The 18,049-nt window shown below is 44.7% G+C and overlaps 1 protein-coding gene across 1 annotated transcript in view; it reads left to right on the plus strand.

Moving 5' to 3' along the window:
* The window catches only part of LOC124622587, a 164,416-nt gene extending 157,797 nt beyond the window's left edge, over window positions 1-6,619 (plus strand). The window contains exon 5 of the mRNA XM_047148336.1: window positions 6,434-6,619. Within this exon, the coding sequence (XP_047004292.1) occupies window positions 6,434-6,526 (93 nt within the window). The 3' untranslated portion in view covers window positions 6,527-6,619. The remainder of the gene's footprint in view (window positions 1-6,433) is intronic.
* The last annotated feature ends 11,430 nt before the right edge of the window (window positions 6,620-18,049 follow it).

Genomic DNA, 18,049 nt, shown 5'->3' on the forward strand with positions numbered 1-18,049 from the left:
CTGATGACATTGCTGTCCTGAGTGAAACTGAAGAACAATTACAGGATGTGCTGAATGGAATGAACAGTTTGATGAGTACAGAGAATGGTTTGAGAGTAAATCGAAGAAAGGCGAAAGTAACGGGAAGTAGCAGTAATCAGAAAAGCGAGAAACTTAGCTTCAAGATTGATGATCACGAAGTAGATGAAGTTAAGGAATTGTGCTACCTAGGCAGTAGAATAATCCATGACGGATGCAGCAAGGAGGACATATAAAACAAACTGACAGTGGCTTAAAGAGCATTCCTGGCCATGAGAAGTCTACTAGTATCAAACGTAGGCCTTAATTTGAGGAAGAAATTTCTGAGAATGTTCGGAGCACAGCACTGTATGGCAGTGAAACACGGGCTGTGGGAAAACCTTAGCAGAAGAGAACAGAAGAATTTGAGACGTGGCGCTGCAGATGAATGTTGAAAATCAGGCGGACTGATAAGGTCAGGAGGTTCTCCAGAGAATCGGCGAGGAAAGGAATATGTGGAAAACACTGACAAGAAGAGGGGACAGGATGGCAGGGCATCTGTTAAGACATCGCGGAATAAGTTCTGTGATACTAGAAGGAGCTGCAGAGGGTATAAACTGTAGAGGTAGATAGAGTTTAGAATACATCCAGCAAATAACTGAGGATGTAGTTGCAAGTGCTGCTGTGAAATGGAGAGGTTGGCCCCCAGGTGAGAAAACTGGGGACAGAGAAATAGCAGGTCCCCTTTGGTTGTCATCCGCGTCATCCTTACAGCACAGCCTGGACGATGTTATACGCTCCGTTTTGTTGCCATTCATCGCAAGCCATTCTGGGCTGACATTTCATCAAGATAATGCCCGCCCGGACACGGCAAGTGTTTCCACTGCTTGTTTCCGTGCTTGCTAAACTCTTCCTTGGGCGGCAGAGTCGCCGAATCTCTCCCGAACTCAGTACATTAGTAGCATAATGGGTAGGGCCCTCGATCCAGGTCGGAACTTCGATGATCTAAGGCGCCAATTGGACAGAATTTTCACGATATCATCCAGGAGGATATCAAACAACTATCAATCAATGCCAAACCAAACAAGTGCTTTCATAAGGGGCCTGAGGTGCACCAGCGCGTTTACAGACTTGTTCGGTTTGCTAAGCTCTATCTCTTGAATAAATTATGCTATTTTTTCTGAAATTGTAATCATTTGTTTGTCTGTACGTGTACGTCATATCTTCTGATTTCCGTCCCATTGCGATAATTCCTTTGTTGCATGTCGGCTTTTTAATTTTCTTAAGAGTGTGTATAAACAGGGAGACGTAACTGTCAACCCGTTTACAGAAGACCGAGTTTGAAAATATTAGGCCTGCTTATATACTTTGTACGGTCGGCAGCAGTCATGACTTCCGCAACTGAGCGCGTAAGCGGTTAGTTTCATGCGGTCGATGTCCCTGGATCGCATCTGGCTAGCGGTATTTTGTTTTCATTCCCACGTTATTCTGCCAGTGTGCAGTATTACAGTAATCCGTCTGAACTGTACTCCTATCAACCTTACAAATAACTACAAAATTGCATGTGCATCGTAGAGAAATAACTTTTAGAGAACAGTGCATAAAAATTAAATCAATCGTGCAGCATCAGTCATCGGTACCAATATTCGATGATATGCTTGGATAAGCATGCTAGCCCCTAAACTATGCGATGAGCGAAAACCGGTTATGAATATAAACCATGTTTGTTTTGCATTAGACACACTGAAAAAACGATACAGATGCAAGAAATCGCCCTTCGTCACAGGTGCTGTAAGTCGCAACTGTTGTGTTGGCAGAAGAGCCAACACCGTATTACTAGAGGAGGCCGAAATGCACGCGTTTTAGCTCACGCAGGCTGGCGTGAGGAGGGAAGAACTATACTGACGTGAGGTCTGGAACAAGACAAGGAATTAAATTCAGAAAGCGGACATAATTAGTGTGATACTTAACTTTAATCCATTAATGATGAACGTCGCTCTTGACGGTACATGATTCACTATATTTTCTGTTCAGAATAGTAACTGAATATGGCGCCTTGCTAGGTCGTAACAAATGACGTAGCTGAAGGCTATGGTAGACTGTCGTCTCGGCAAATGAGAGCGTATGTAGACAGTGAACCATCGCTAGCAAAGTCGCCTGTCCAACTGGGGCGAGTGCTAGGGAGTCTCTCTAGACTAGACCTGCCGTGTGGCGGCGCTCGGTCTGCAATCACTGATAGTGGCGACACGTCGGTCCGACGTATACTAACGGACCGCGGCCGATTTAAAGGCTACCACCTAGCAAGTGTGGTGTCTGGCGGTGACACCACAGCAACAATTATTATGTTTCTACGATCAGTATAATCTTGATTCGTGCAGTGTTTATAGGGTACATATTATACTCGTCACTAATGTACATACAAAAATACGAATGAAATGATTTGTTTGGAAGTTCGGGTGCGCCTTTTTCTTTGATTCGAACGTCATTACAAAAAAGATTTTGCCCTTTTTTCATGATAAATATTGCGCCATGTAAATAACAAGTAAATCATCAAATATTGATAATTTACAGGGTCATATTAAATCTGTTGTTCTGGGAAAGAAAAAAAGCACCTGTCGCGAGATTCGATACAGATACCTCCCGCATAAGCGACCTCGGGCTGCTTGAATATTTGCGACCATACAAAGCATATAAGCGCGCCTAAAATTTTCACACGCTATCTCGAAAACGGGTGAGAGTTGTGTCTACCTGTTTACCTCTGCTGAAGTCATAGTCGCACCCTACGCACCCCGTCAGTACGAATCACATCGGTGTGGGGAGGTTCGCACGCCCCTCTATCAGCAGCGCATGTTTTTACAGCCGCATAGCGTGCGTCTGGTCTGGAAACGGATTTGTCTGCAGCAAGGCGAGCTCCCGCGACTCTGTCCGCACGAAGACCGCTGCCGCGGTTTTCCCGGACACGGCAGCGAAGGGGGCGGCACGCTGGCAGGCCAGCCGAGGTGACCGAGCGGTTCTAGGCGCTACAGTATGGAACCGCGCGACCGCTACGGTCGCAGGTTCGAATCCTACCTCGGGCATGGATGTGTGTGATGTCCTTAGGTTAGTTAGGTTTAAGTAGTTCTAAGTTCTAGGGGACTGATGATCACAGATGTAAAGTCCCATAGTGCTCAGAGCCATTTGAACCATTTTTGCACGCCGGCAGAGCTAAGGTACGGCCAGCGACAACGCTGGACAGACGCGATTCAAAAGATCGTCAGGGGGGATGAGCACATGGAGTGATGTTGCGAGCTTCACTCAGTACACAACACGAGCACATCTGGCTCGCGCTGTCGGTTATTTGGACAGCAGCCGTTACACTTCTGACGGCTTAAGCGAGAACGACAGGGTGACGGATGAAAACATTGCTCAAATTCAGGATTTTTTTCTCTGTGCTTGGAATGCAGTAGCGAATGGGGTTTGCTGCAACGAATAAAGCATGGATTGAAAATGCTATTGGTATTTTTTATTGAAAAATATTAACATCTGCAGTGTGTAATCGGGATTTTTCCCGAGGCGCCTCTGAAAGGAGGTAACCCCGGTTGTGGTTATCTGAAACACGAAATTAACATATGAGCCTGATCCTTAAAGGTGTAATTTAAATTGATGGTAGGGATTAAAAAAATTGGCGTAGTTATAGATACCTGAAAAAACAGCCATTTTTGGACCCCTCTTTTGGGCGGAAAAATACTAACATCAACAGAAAAAAATTGGCTACGAGAACTGAAGAGAATTCAGTGTGCTTCAAGGAAGACCATAAGTCATTAAAATCGGATGAAAATTGTGGCGTGGGCGATGACAACCATGCTGAAAAACATGATTTTGACGTTTAATGTTTGACAGGTGTTCATTACATACAAAAAGGGGCAAAAATTGAAACTTACGGGATATCGACGGTTGTCGCTGTAACTCCGGTTGTGGTCGTCTGATATATGAAATTTACATATCAGGCTGATCGTTACAGATGTAACTATCGGCCCGGCTAGCGGATGGCCGCGTTCTGCTACTCTCAGCTGATACGCCCACATTTCGGTCCTGGAAGCCCTTTTCGTCACTGAGCGCATCGCCGCTGGCGTCTCTGTCTTCTCAGGATCGGCGCATTTCACCGCAGATTTTGATTCGAAGGGCATTTTTCACGTTTATTAATGCAGTATGGCCTAAACTGAATGGACATACAGCCAATTTGAAGCAATGTTGACAGTTTCGCTTCTGCTGGATGTTATTTTTCGAGCGTATCTCCAAATGAGACTATTGAAACTTTAGCTCACATTTTGAGTAAAACCATTCAAACAACGCTCCAGCAAATGAGGATTACTCAAATCGGTATAAAGAGGGCTTGTGGCGTGAGCGCGGAACCGGTTCTGTAACGCCGAGACGTGCCGTGTATGTTTGGCTTCAAACGCTCATAGCATCCTTACTTTTTGAAGTTCCTGCATAATCTTTTGGAGAGTAGTTCTTCAATGTATATACATTCGAATTCCCTAAAAAAAATTCGAGTTTTTTCGACTGTCACCCTTTCGTTTGCCCTTAACGCTGGTGGCTACCTTCAACGTCTGTATGAAGTCTTCTTTTAACTAGATAACGTAAGACCAAATGCTGCCCAGCTGTATTAGAGCAAGTATTGCTGCCAGAAGAGGCAGCTCCGTGTACTAAATTTCGCACTCTGAACGTCCTCAAATCAGCTACAATTTTGTCATCTAATCTTTCTAATGTAGTATATACAGTCTTTCTTTCGCTTACGCCATAGTCCCGCAGCGATCGCAGGGCCGGCCTGGTTACAACGGATTTGGCTATGTTAGTGTTAGGGATGGCCGGATGCCCTTCCTGCCGCCACCCCGTACCCCCTGGACGTAATTAGTGTACTCCAACTGTCTATGTCGAGTGTAATCCATGGAATAGTGCGAATGTGGTCAGATGTCTGCGACGCGTGTAACTGAGGCGGAACGTGGGGACCAGCTCAGTATTCACCTAGCGGGATGTGGAAAACCGCCTGAAAACCACATCCAGGCTGGCCAGCACACCGGTCCACGTCGTTAATCCGCCAGGCGGATTCGATCCGGGGCCGGCGCGCCTACCCGAGTCCAGGAAGCAGCGCATTAGCGTGCTCGGCTACCCTGGCGGGTTAATGTAGTATATACAGTGCCAGATCAAGAAAGTGAATCACCCAGAAGAAATTGTCAGACGTCAATGTAACTACGCACACGTTGGTTTAGGCGCACATGTAAATGCGTAAGCTGCAATTCCGTGTGACCGGTAGAACGGCCACCAGAGAACATTATAGTCGTTTGTGTTTATTGCTACCAGGCTTGGTAGGATACATAAAGGGCACGAACAGCGTCAGATGTAGAGTAATCGCTGTGAACTACACGTAGATGCCGCATACTCGCGTAAGCCAGCGTTACCAGTACCTACAGGGTTTTGGAAGGGCGTCGTTGCAGGTCTCGACCCCCTGACCGAGCTGTGCAATACCCCGACTGGTCGGCCATTCAGAAGTGGCGGTCGCCCGACGTTGGACTCTGGTCTGCATGGATAAACCTTTCACATCTGCGCCTCCTGTCCTACAAGTAACGAACTTTCTGCAACATTCTGTGTCAGGCCGTACCATTGGTCGGAGGCTAGCAGCAACTGGGCCGTTCGTGGGCTGCAGTTAACGCAGCAACGCAAACAACTGCTGGAGCGTCACGGTTCTGCACTGCCGCAGCTGGCGGTCGTCCTGGAGTACTGTGGTGACCTGGACAGCAGTTCCATTCTTCCAACGTTTTGGAGAGGCGCACCAGTGTTACACCTGGTGTCACGGTGTGGGAAACCATCACGGCTGGTAGTTATTGATGGGGTTCTGATGGCACAACGAAATGTCACAGACATCCTGTGTCCTCTTGAGTACTTCCACACAAAGCACATACCTGAATTGTCCCTGTGATGTTAATGTACTACTGCGGCTACCAAGATTCCCAGATCTGTCCCGAATAGCGCGCGTCGAACCAACACGGCCGTGAGCTCCGTCCGAGCGCCACTATCCAGGGCATCAAGGACCATCCGAAACAGCTGTGGACCAGCTTGCTTCAGGAGAGGATACAACGGCTTAACGACACCCTTCCCAACCGGGTCAGAGCATGTATCCTAGCCACAGAGGGTGCAACGTCATACTGGTAAGTGGGCTCATTCTGTAGAGTTCTTTTTTTCTCACCCAGTGTATATGCAATAAGTAAAATTGTGTTATCTGCTGTTTCGTTTTGTTTGGCGTTACAGTGGCCAGCAGTGTAGACAGTCTTGTGCTAGCATCATTGCGGCAGCTAGCGCCTGCGCCGGCAGCTGGGACTTCGGCGTGTCTTTGCCTCGCGCTGCGCGGCTGGCCCATTACTGCGCTGACCTTGAACCGCCGTCCCGTCTTTGTTCGCAGATGGACATTCCCCCGGCAGCGCCTCCGGGCTCGCGTGCAGACGGCGTCCTCGTCATGGAGATGAAGGCCAATCTGTACAGGCCGGTCGTCTGAACGGGCAGCTGCTTCTCTCAGCACCCCATCGCCGTAACAGAATGGCGTATTTCTGTACTATGGATAAATATATTAAAATCGTAGCATTACGTATTTATTCGTTTCATTTTTCCCCGGAAGTACACCCATGAACAAGAAATATGTGTACATAAGTGATGTGATAATGGTTTCTATCTCTGCCACCGAGGTCACTAAAGTGCGATAGTGCTCAACTTGCTGGTTCAGATCCTGGTGACGCGACAGATTCTTGCCGCGCTATACGCGGCACCTGCATCTCAGTTTGTCACAGTAATGTTTGTGTCAATGCAGACATTGTGCCGTGTGCGGCTTGTACCGCGGTTTTCAAAGCGTGGTCCCATCTTACACTGCTACACCGGAGCAGGCTGGTATGCTTAAGGTCTACTTCATAGTTTACATATTTCATGACGGATGGATTATGTATCCAGTTACCTTGTTTATTTTACATTATATGTGGTTTTACGACTGGTGGGTCACGTATCCAGCTACTTTTACACAATCTGATATCCCGAAAGGGTGCAACGCGTCATTGACATTAAATAATTTCGCCAGCGAGACTGTTTTTTTTTCTGAAAAACTTTTAAACTGTATGCCACGATGGAATGGGAAAATTTTTACTTGTATCAACTTTTTTCCTTATGTCTCATGAACAGCAGCACTAGCACAAGAATACGCTCCACACACACATGACAATCATCTACCGTAAACAGTTTCTACATGTGTTTAAATACTCCACAAAGCACTGTAGAGCGTCTAGTTACTTGGTACCAATATTAGCGGTTTCACCTCTTCTGTCATTCGCCTATTGAGCCTCTGTAAACGTTGTAATCTTTCTTACTTTATCCTCATGATCCTAAGGCGAGATTTGAAAGAGCAAGGTACGCATATCGTCCAACAAGAAGGCGATTGCACAACGGCAATGGCGCATTCTGAGAAGAGAGTGTGTTCCGCCTTGCTGCGCAGTTCTGCTAAGCTACCGATAACGGGTGCATCAGACAGCTTACGACTGGAGTGGCGCGGAATCTGGGAACGTACTCCAGAGTACGATTCTTGTGGGGAAAACGTCTAGATTTCTAACAAATTCACCGTGAATTTGCGGCGATTTAGGAAACAACTGCCGTGTCACGGCTAGCTGTAGTGAAATGGTGGCAACGATTTGACCATAGCCGCACAGACATAGGCGACACTGATCGGGAAGTCCATAACTTGCATCATACGATTTCCATCCTTTCAGCAAGCTGAAAGATCATATTGAGAGGAGGTGGGGGCACGGGAGGGAATAGAGATTCAGCAGCGGTTTTTGAGTGCCTTCGTGACCAAGGAGCACATTTTTGCCGTCGACGAATGGAATGATTGGCAGAACGGTTGCTTACAGAGACTAGGTGACGATGTTGAAAAGTAGAGTCATGTATTGTGTCACTTTCAAGTGCAGTGCAGCAAATCAGTAAAAGTTAGTTGTGGTGTGATAATAATTTGGAACTTATTTTATGAAAACCTCTCGTGTATGTCAGTGTACGCGCAAAAAATGGTTCAAATGGCTCTGAGCACTATGGGACTTAACATCTGAGGTCATCAGTCCCCCAGAACTTAGAACTACTTAAACCTAACTAACCTAAGGACATCACACAGGCGCTTCAATACGGAACAGCGCTGCTGCTACGGTCGCAGGTTCGAATCCTGCCTCGGGCATGGATGTGTGCGATGTCCTTAGGTCAGTTAGGTTTAAGTAGTTCTACGTCTAGGGGAGTGATGACCTCCGATGTTGAGTCCCATAGTGCTTAGAGCCATGTGAGCCATTTTAACCTGTTTGAATGGGCTGTACTTTGGGATACAGAAAACCGGGTCACCTCTCTTAAGCTTAAAAATGTGAAAGATGCAAGAAAGTTGCCCTTAAGTCGGGAATTCGTGAGCCGCTGTTGCGAGCCGCCCACTGTAGGAGAGAAGTGACACACAGCCGGTCCTCTGCCTAGCAGCCTCTAGTAACAACTGCCCTTCAACCAGTGATCAAGCTGTGATCGAGGGGGAAAGAGTAGCCGCTGTTGTAGGAGAGAAGTGACACACAGCCGGTCCTTTGCCTAGCAGCCTCTAGTAACAACTGCCCTTCAACCAGTGATCAAGCTGTGATCGAGGGGGAAAGAGTAGTCGCTGTTGCTGTATATATATATATATATATATATATATACGAAAAGGTAGGAAAAGAGTTGCGGAGTCTCCACGTTACTATTATAAGTTACTAGAGGATGTAGCTGAATACAAGATGTAATGCAAAGGTGCATTTGCACAGCTGTTGTGCCGGCCGAAGTGGCCGTGCGGTTAAAGGCGCTGCAGTCTGGAACCGCAAGACCGCTACGGTCGCAGGTTCGAATCCTGCCTCGGGCATGGATGTTTGTGATGTCCTTAGGTTAGTTAGGTTTAACTAGTTCTAAGTTCTAGGGGACTAATGACCTCAGCAGTTGAGTCCCATAGTGCTCAGAGCCATTTTTGAACAGCTGTTGTTTTGCCGGTCAGCTGCACTCGGAAGTACTTAAATTCACGGTGCGCAAGTTTAAAATTTTCGTTAACTTGTAGACCTCGGTGTACTTTTCAGTTCCTTTTCAAAACAAAAACAGCAGACAGACAAAACTTAAGTTTCCATTGCGGTTGTCTAGAAGCAGTGCAAACTGTTATCTTTTACCCCAACAGTACGCAATTCAGAACTGGCACTACTCCTTTGTTGTTAGAATTATCGCACTCACGTTAGTGGACTCGCTCACACGGTAGATACTCAACATGGCAACTTGTGAGCACTCCACTCGAAGTTCGTTCGTGGTGCGTAATGTGAGTAGCAGGCGATTCGCTGTACAAGTTGACCAGTCAGCTGCTGAGCCGTGGCGCTGCCTGATGCGCGCTCTCATTTGACTGACGGATCGCTTTAGCTAACTGCAGCTGGCCCGCATTCTCCTGCGTAAAAGACCCGAACTTACATTAGTAAAGTGAATAAATCACAGCCAGTATTACATACAATTAATTTAATAAAACCAAAGTAAGAACATTATAATAACAATAATCGTGACAACATAATAAATCATCCAACTACTTTTCTCAACATTTTTGCAATAAGAAACACAAAATTTAAATGTTTAATTTTGTTGAAATTCCGAGTTTTAGGAAACTCTGAACTGGTCGAGAAAGCAAAATTGGTCAAACAAAGCACTATCGCCTATTGATAATCCTTTACCTTGCACAAATGTTACTACCCTTGTCACTCCATTCCGACAAGGCTCTCAGTCATTTGAAAATGAAGAGACAAGTTCGTTTACCATTTTTTAAAATAATCCACGCATGTTTCGTAAAGCTGTTCAATATCACAATGAAATTTCTGACTATCTCTACCTGACGCAAACTTCATTTTCTGCGTTATAGACGTCACTTTGAATGGTACAAGTTTTTCTTCTTTACGCCGTCCTATCAAATCGACAGCATCTTCCAAAATCGCAGCCACTTCTATAATACTGCTAACAGCTTTCTCGAGTTTAAGTATTTGTCTATGAAATACAGTCATCTGACTGCAAAAACGTCAATCAGCGGATGTGGAAGAGTTGTCAGAAATGTGCGTGCTTTATCTTTTCACAAGAAGAATGGCTTTAGAGCATCACATTCTGTTTACTGCAACAAACAGAGATAATCGCCTTGTCTTTGTCTGTTACAACTATGCATGACAATCTGTGTCAACAAACTCACAAAATTCTTTTAGGCTCACCGCTCGTACGGTGTATATGGAGAAATCTTTCCACATCAACACTCTTCACATCAGCGACTACCTTCGCAGCATCACGTAATTGTGAGCGGGGCAAGATTTTCTTCACTTCACTTTTCCATTTCGCGATCTCATTGTTTGTACGCGCTCGTTGTACTCCTCCAAAATTGATACTGGCAGTCAGAGCAAAACACTGTGCACTTACTTTTTATCAATTTTGTTTTCCCTCTACGGCAGTGACGTGAGACGTACTTATTACAAAGGCGGTTTCATGTGGGAAAGAAGTTAATTTAAATACTTTCATTCGAAAGCCATTTTTCGGTGGAAAATACTGAGCAATTAATGGAAATATTTTCTCGGCTTTGTGATTAATATCGTGTGAATCTATAACAAGGTAACGAACCTTTGAAAGATCAATTCTTGCATATTGGATTGATAGTATCGGGCGCTAATACTGATTTCACAATTGCTGTTGCCCCTTTCCTGCCCAACTCGCCATTTTTGTTGTTTCGGAATCATTATAAGGTTTAGAGCTTAACTTAGAAGTATAGTCCACTGATTTCAAAGACATATTATGTTTGACGGTATGACAGCTTGTTGGTAATTCCGCTGCTGGTACTAATTTGGCCGGTTTAAATGAATTTGAAAAAAGCTGTCCTTTTTTTAAGTACTTGCACCCTGTTTCATTTATTTATGTTTTACGTTAGCTAAATCATTCTTAATATCTGGTCTTCCCCCATGTGCAATGAAAACTTAATACTTACAAATTACACATTCTACTTCATAGTGATTTCTGCATCGTATTATGGACAAGCAGTCTTCTGAATATTTTTCTTGGAATGCACACTTCTTCTTTGCTACTCCGAGTTCACTTGAATCAATCAAACACTTAGGTACTTAATTGTGATAAGACTCAAACCGAGAAACAGAGAACCATGATGCTGCAGAGCTTACACTGAAGCAAGATAAGTGACAATACTGGGATCTCAGCAGCGTTGCCGCGCAAAAATACTCCTCGAGGGACTCACTCAGCTGCGATAGTAAAAACTTTCGATATTTAGCTTAACAGATGGAGTTGAACAATTTGGAGTAAAAGAGAGATCGTATGTGGATATTTCTCTGAATTCCCAAATATGGGACGAACTTCCGTCCCGAACATATCTCTGGGACATCAGATTTTCTTAATCTGAAACTGGAATCGTCCTTCAAAACTGAGACATGTGGTTACCCGACCATTTCTGTTACACTTTCGTATGGCCTATACCGACTTGTTACAATCATTGCAGCGCGTCTCTGAATTATTGCGATGTCTCCTGTAATACAGTTTGTGAATGGAACTCCACCAACTGTTTGTATTCGATTTTTATTTCCGATACATATTACAGAGCGAAAGCTCAGTTATCGTGGTTTCAAATGCACTTGCATACTTTCTCACGATATGGTGAAGCAGTCGTACCTAATGGAGGTTATGTTGTAGTGTAAACATAAAAAAGAACATAAGACAGCTAGTAAAAAAATCTACAGCGCTGTAGAACACCCACATGCTGCGAGAGTTTGCTTCACTGGTCATCCAAGACGAAATTCCTTTAAGTTGTTTGGTTTTCACTGCCCACGTGTCAGAGAGAACAGAAATACCAAGAGACTGAAACTAAATGTCATGTGATCAAAGACATTAGTTTAAAGTAATTCTACTCGATAGATAACATTCACTGGAGAAACAAGAATACTGTCAAAGACTATAATTTTCTTGCTACTTCCAGCATACTAATCAGAACAGGTACAGGATGTTTTTCAATTTCTTACACAGTTCTTTATGACGTATCTGTTATGAAAGGACAGAAAAATATAAGACCAAATAAGAACGTACGATAGATTGGCTACTTTAAACCAAAGTTTCTTGAGAGTATTCTTTTTCTGTATCACGTACCTTTTGTGATGAGATTGCACGATTTCGTGCCTCAAAATTTCTAAATATTGCAGGATCACGTTTAATGTACCTGTGATTGCAGTGTCTGAACATTTGACAGGTAACCGGTTTCTTTCATCCATATGAGTTCGCAGTCGTAATCATTCCTGACCTCGTAGATTTGCTTTTGTTGTAAACACTCACCTGCTGGAGTGTCTAATCATCTTTCTGGTATACGGTCGACTTGTTTCCGAAAATTTCCAAACTCTCTGATTCGATTTCAATTCGTTTTCAGTCCCAGATATCACGTAGGAGCGACTGTTTTCTACGAAATACTTCAGTTTTGGGAACTAGCTATCAGCTACTATTTTCAGATTCTGCCTCTGAGCACTGGCTGTCAGATGTATTGAAGTAATGTGATTATCCAATGTTGGTTTTTCTATAGTAGATCTTGGAGTTTCTCTTAAGTTAAACATCCTCATGTACACGCTTCATGTACTCTGATCACTGGAGTGGCCCTTTTCGGTGCATAGCTATCTACGACGACTTTACAAATCTCCGCCCGTAGAATAGGTCGAGGCTGTCCACAGAATCTGAGTCAGACCTTCGACTCGGCTCCCGACCAGACGTCCCAGACCTGTCATCGGAATAGTGTTGAAAACCGAGTGCTGTAGAGAGAGCCAATTGATGAGTCTCGACCGCTTCCTGCAGTCTCCGGTGAAAACAGCCGTCTTTGGTGACGATATGAGAGCCGATCTGCAGTTGACGGCTGCCCGTGCTCTGGATACACTCTTGTGATGGCATCTCCCACGTGGCAGACAATTCTTCAAGGGATACACACTTGACGCACTTTTGATTTGTTCCTCTCCCATGACGATACTTCCCTAAAATAAGCCAATAATTGCCTGTAGCAGAATCAGCGAAAGATGATCCACGACACCTAACAGCACTGTTGCCGGTTTTAAGTGCGAAGCACGAACGGCTGCAGGGGAAAACAGTGGTCGTCTGCGGAGCTGTTCCAACAGTGAGGTGTTGCCTTAGAAAAGGAATGAAGGTTGGGGTTTAACGTCCCTTCGGCATCGAGATCATCAGAGACGGAGCACAAACTCGGATTGTTTCAACGATGGGGAAGGAAATTGGCCGTGCTAACCAAACTATCATCTGCCTGGTGCGATTTAGGGACGTCACGAGAAACCTAAATCTGGATGGCTGGGTGCAGACTGGAACCATCGTCCTCCCGACACCGAGTCCAGTGCGCTGACCATTGCCATGGTCACCTCGCTCGGTGCGTTGCCTTAGAGACACTGGTCAGCCAGAATTTTATGACCACCGACCTGCTACCGATACAGACCCGTCCAGGCTCTAGCTGCCTCACCTGGCGAGGGATTGCCAGTTAGACACACGCACGGTGCACGTAGTATGTGTGCGAGCTGCCCGTGTGTAGAATGCTGAAGGCGCGTTATCTGAGTGAGTTTGACCGAGGTAAAGTCGTGATGGCCCGAAGGCTCTGGCACGAGCATATCGGAAACTGCACGACTTGTCGGGTGTTCGAGGAGGGCTGTGGTGAGTGTCTTCAACACGTGGCGAAAGCAAGGTGGAACGATGTCTAGACGTGGTGGGGTCGGACGGCCACGCCTCATTACACATGCCAGACGTCTTAGGCTGGGCAGACTGGTAAAACAGGACAGGCAGCGAACTGTGGTGGAAGTAACATCATACTCTAATGCTGGGCAGGCTACAAGTGTGCCTGAACACACAGTGCACCAAACACTCCTAACGCTGGGCCTCCGCAGCCGACGATCCATGCATGTTCCAATGTCAACACCGCGACATCGGCAAATACTGCTGAAATGAGCACGTGACCATCGGTACTGGACCTTGACGCAATGGCAGAGCATTGGACGGTCTGATGAATCCCGATACCTTCATCATTATGCCGATGGGAGGGCGCGAATCCTTCATCTTCCACAGGAACAGCTAGCTCCTTGACACCTGTACTGCGGGACGAAGACAAGCTGGCGACGGCTCCATCATGCTACGGCCAACTTCCACGTGGGCGTCCATGGGTCCAGTGTAGCTAGTGCAAGGCACCATGATGGCCAAGAAATGTCACGTACACCGGTTGCATCTCACGTACACCCCCTCGTGACGATCATGTTTCTCCACGACAGTGGCATTTTTCACAAGGCCTCGAATGTCATGGAGTGGTTCGAGAACACAGTGGCGAATTCCAGTTGATGTGCTGGCCCCCCCAACTCGCCATATTTGAACCCGATCGAACACATCTGGGATGTGGTTGAACCTGGCGTCAGAGCTCATCGCCCTCCTCCCCGGAATTTGTGTGTGAAGATGTGGTGCCAACTCCCTCCAGCGGCCTACCAAGGCCTCATTAGTTCCAAGACGCGACGCTGCTGTGCTCCGGCTATTAGCTGCGTGGTCGTAATGCTCTGGATGATCAGTGTACAAAATCGCGTTACGTGACTATCTGAGACAGACGACGCGATGCAACCATGCCGAGCCCGCTGCAACTGTCCGGGACCTTCTTTCGCCGACTCTACGGAAACAGAGAATTGCCTGCAACTGACAGGCCCTAGATGCATCACTAGTAATTCAGGAAGGAACGATGTCAGCGGGAAGAAAGGATTATGTGGACGAACGTACACCTCAGGTCCTCTTTGTACAGTAACGTTACAATATTTGAGGACATCAGATCTCGTTGTCTGTATACTTTGTTAGGTCACAGCTTAAACACTGACGCATTTTCATGTTTAGCATTCAGTTTGCTGCAACGTGCTGTAGTCACCAGTCCAAAGACGAGTTTTGTGCTGTCTACGTTGTGCAAATCTTTCCGTATCTGCATAAATACTGCTACCTGGTGTGCTTGCCTACTGTATGCAAACCTTCGTCTTCTTAGAATTTTTGCTCTCCACAATTCTCTCCATTGCTAAATGAAGTATACCTTGATATCCCTAGTTGTCTTCTATCAAGCTAGCTCTTCTTTTAATTGTATCACAGTGCCCTTTACTCCTCAGTTCAGTTCAGTACCTATCCGTTAGTTTTCGATCTACCCACATAATGTTCAATGTTCTTTTGCAGCACCACATTTCGAACATTTGTGTGTACTGTCCAACGGCCACGTTTCACTGCATTCCAAGGTACACTCCAAACAAATTATTTCCAGAAAAGTGTTACCAAACCCTAAATTTATAATCGATATTGTCCAATTCTTCGTTTTCAGGCAAGATTTTCTGTGTGTTGCATTTTATATTCTCTTTAGTTTTGCCGTCGTCAATTACTTTGATGCGGAAATAGTAAAATTTTTCCACTACTTTCCTAATTTCCTCCAATAGTTAGCCTAATCTTCTTATCATGTATTTTAATTGCTTTATTAATTTGCTCCTACTTTCTATGCATGCTTTACAAATTTTCTTTCATGGACTTTGTTGTTGCTCATCGTTGGGGGTTCTAGGCGCTTCAGTCTGGAACTTCGCGACCGCTACGGTCGCAGGTTCGAATCCTGCCTCGGGGCATGGATGTGTGTAATGTCCTTAGGTTAGTTAGGTTTAAGTAGTTCTAAGTTCTTGGGGACTGATGACCTCAGATGTTGAGTCCCATAGTGCTCAGAGCCGTTTGAACCATTTGAACCAATTACACTTCCCGGTATTAGTATGATTATGCAGCACGTGTTCTTGATACAAACATCTGCTCATCTGTTCCTGAGTTAGTATTCGCGTCAATATGTGCCACTCATCTGCCGAGCGGTTGCTGCGAATTGCTATCGCTTCTTTGTCAAACCCCGATATGCATTGGAATTTAAAAACTTGACCACGAGCAGTTGATACACAGACAGCAATTAAACCATCTCCACCTTTGAACTAATAAAACAGAGAGATATTAAAAGGCTGCAGCAACTAATGAAACTATTGTATGTAACAGTCATCGAAAGCAATGGTTCTATCAGCTCAACGTTATCTTCAAGCAACGACTGGTTGCAGGAACAGTCCCTTGCTACAGTGACAGAAGAGTTATTAATTGCCGCAACTAAATAACTAAGTATTCAAACTGATTGAGGCGGGGAAGTGGTTATGACACAGCGCATTCGCGTGGGCGGCAGCTACGATGTTGTAAGTCGAGTTCCAGAGATTAACTTTATCTGACACTGTTGTTATACACTTTAAATTTCGCAGATCTGAAGATGTTAATTTCTGATGAGCACTACTAGTTTTAAAAAAACGCATACGCGTCTGTGGTTTATCTGCACGACACTTACAGAAAATTGTAATACTAATAACTAAAATTGCAGATTTTTTCAATAAACCGTAATCATCCCACGATTTGTCTGAATTTCCTGAAGAGTATGTCAGTTTAATCTTTCCACTTTCATTTCTCTATGTAGCATGCAGAAAGCCCTTGTTGTTACCGTGGCGCGGTGCTCCTATGGATTTTTAATTTTAAAGAGCATATACTAAAACGTGACTACAGCTTACATTCTATATTTGCACGCCATAATTTTCGTTCTATTACGCTTTTGACGGATGGTAAGTGCAACATTTATTGTAATGGCAAAAAGATTTGTTTCATGTGATATAATTACGATTTAAGTAATTATAGATTTTTTTACTTTACTTGTACTGTGAAACGTTGCTTCTTGCCAAATTTTGTGATTCCATTTCAATGGAAAGTACCCCGTAGATTTCGATGACTGAGTTTTCGGTTGTCACAATATATGACATAAATGGCCGTATCTTTTGACTCAAGTGGCTTAGTAGCTTAAAAATTTTACTCTGCCAAGAGACCATAGATATTAAATTGCGACAAAAATCTGAACATGATACGTCTACCATTTCCTTAAAAAAAGATTCATAACAGTCGGCCAAAGAGAATATGGGCAACAAAGCGATTCTATAAGGGTTCCTTCTATACACACTGAGGCGCGGAAGCCTGAAAAGTAACATTATATAACTAAGGGACATCAGTATGAATACCTTGCATTAAACTTCATTACATGCTTCTTAATCTTTGAAAGGGTCTTTTTACTTTTTGTGATCGATGTCACGTGCCTGACGGTAAAGGCTTTAAATCACGTTTTGAGATCAAGAGAGGAAGATATTATTTTTCGAAATATAGGGGGAAAGTGAAATCTGTCTTATTCTAGGCTGGTATCATCGCGCCTAAATTCTTAGAGACATTGAGTTTCGAGCGTTTGTGATTGATCGCGGCCCTCAAACCAGCCACACCCAGCGACCAGCATAACGCAACCAGCTGTGTCATTTATCTTAGCTCTGCACGGAGGTACTGCTTCTACAGTCGGAAACATCTGGGCGACATTTAAAAATAACAATGACAAAACATCAACAGTGTCACGATAGGTACACGTTTGTTACTGTGCTCCGTAAGTTCTGATTTCCACCAGTTTCATTTTCACCTTTAGTTTCGAAACAAGCAAGAGTATTTAAAACCGAGAGTAGATTTTTTAGATTTGCAACTTTTTGTCCTCCATCGTATATTTACGTCTGTGTTTAAGCACCTATGTTTTGTTCAGCGCACCTGCTCCAAGCCTCGACAACACGTTTTTTCCTTTTTAAGACTCCAGTTTGAAAAGTAACATGATTCTGCGTCAGCTTTCACATGATGCAAATTTTTTTTATACCAACTTCACTCGTAACGCCTACTCAGGATGCGCCGTCCCTGTTGCGTTTCTTTGGATATATTCTTTGAATGTACCCGTTATCTTTCTTACACTGAAGCGAAGTACTGAATGTGTAGTTTTTGCAGCCATTGTGGACCACACTGTCGGTCTTACCGAGATAGCTGACTGCCGAGGAATATACAAGGCATGCGGTGAGCAAACATTTTCAATTAC

This window comes from Schistocerca americana, chromosome 7 (assembly GCF_021461395.2).
Source record: "Schistocerca americana isolate TAMUIC-IGC-003095 chromosome 7, iqSchAmer2.1, whole genome shotgun sequence".
Lineage (NCBI taxonomy): Eukaryota > Metazoa > Arthropoda > Insecta > Orthoptera > Acrididae > Schistocerca > Schistocerca americana.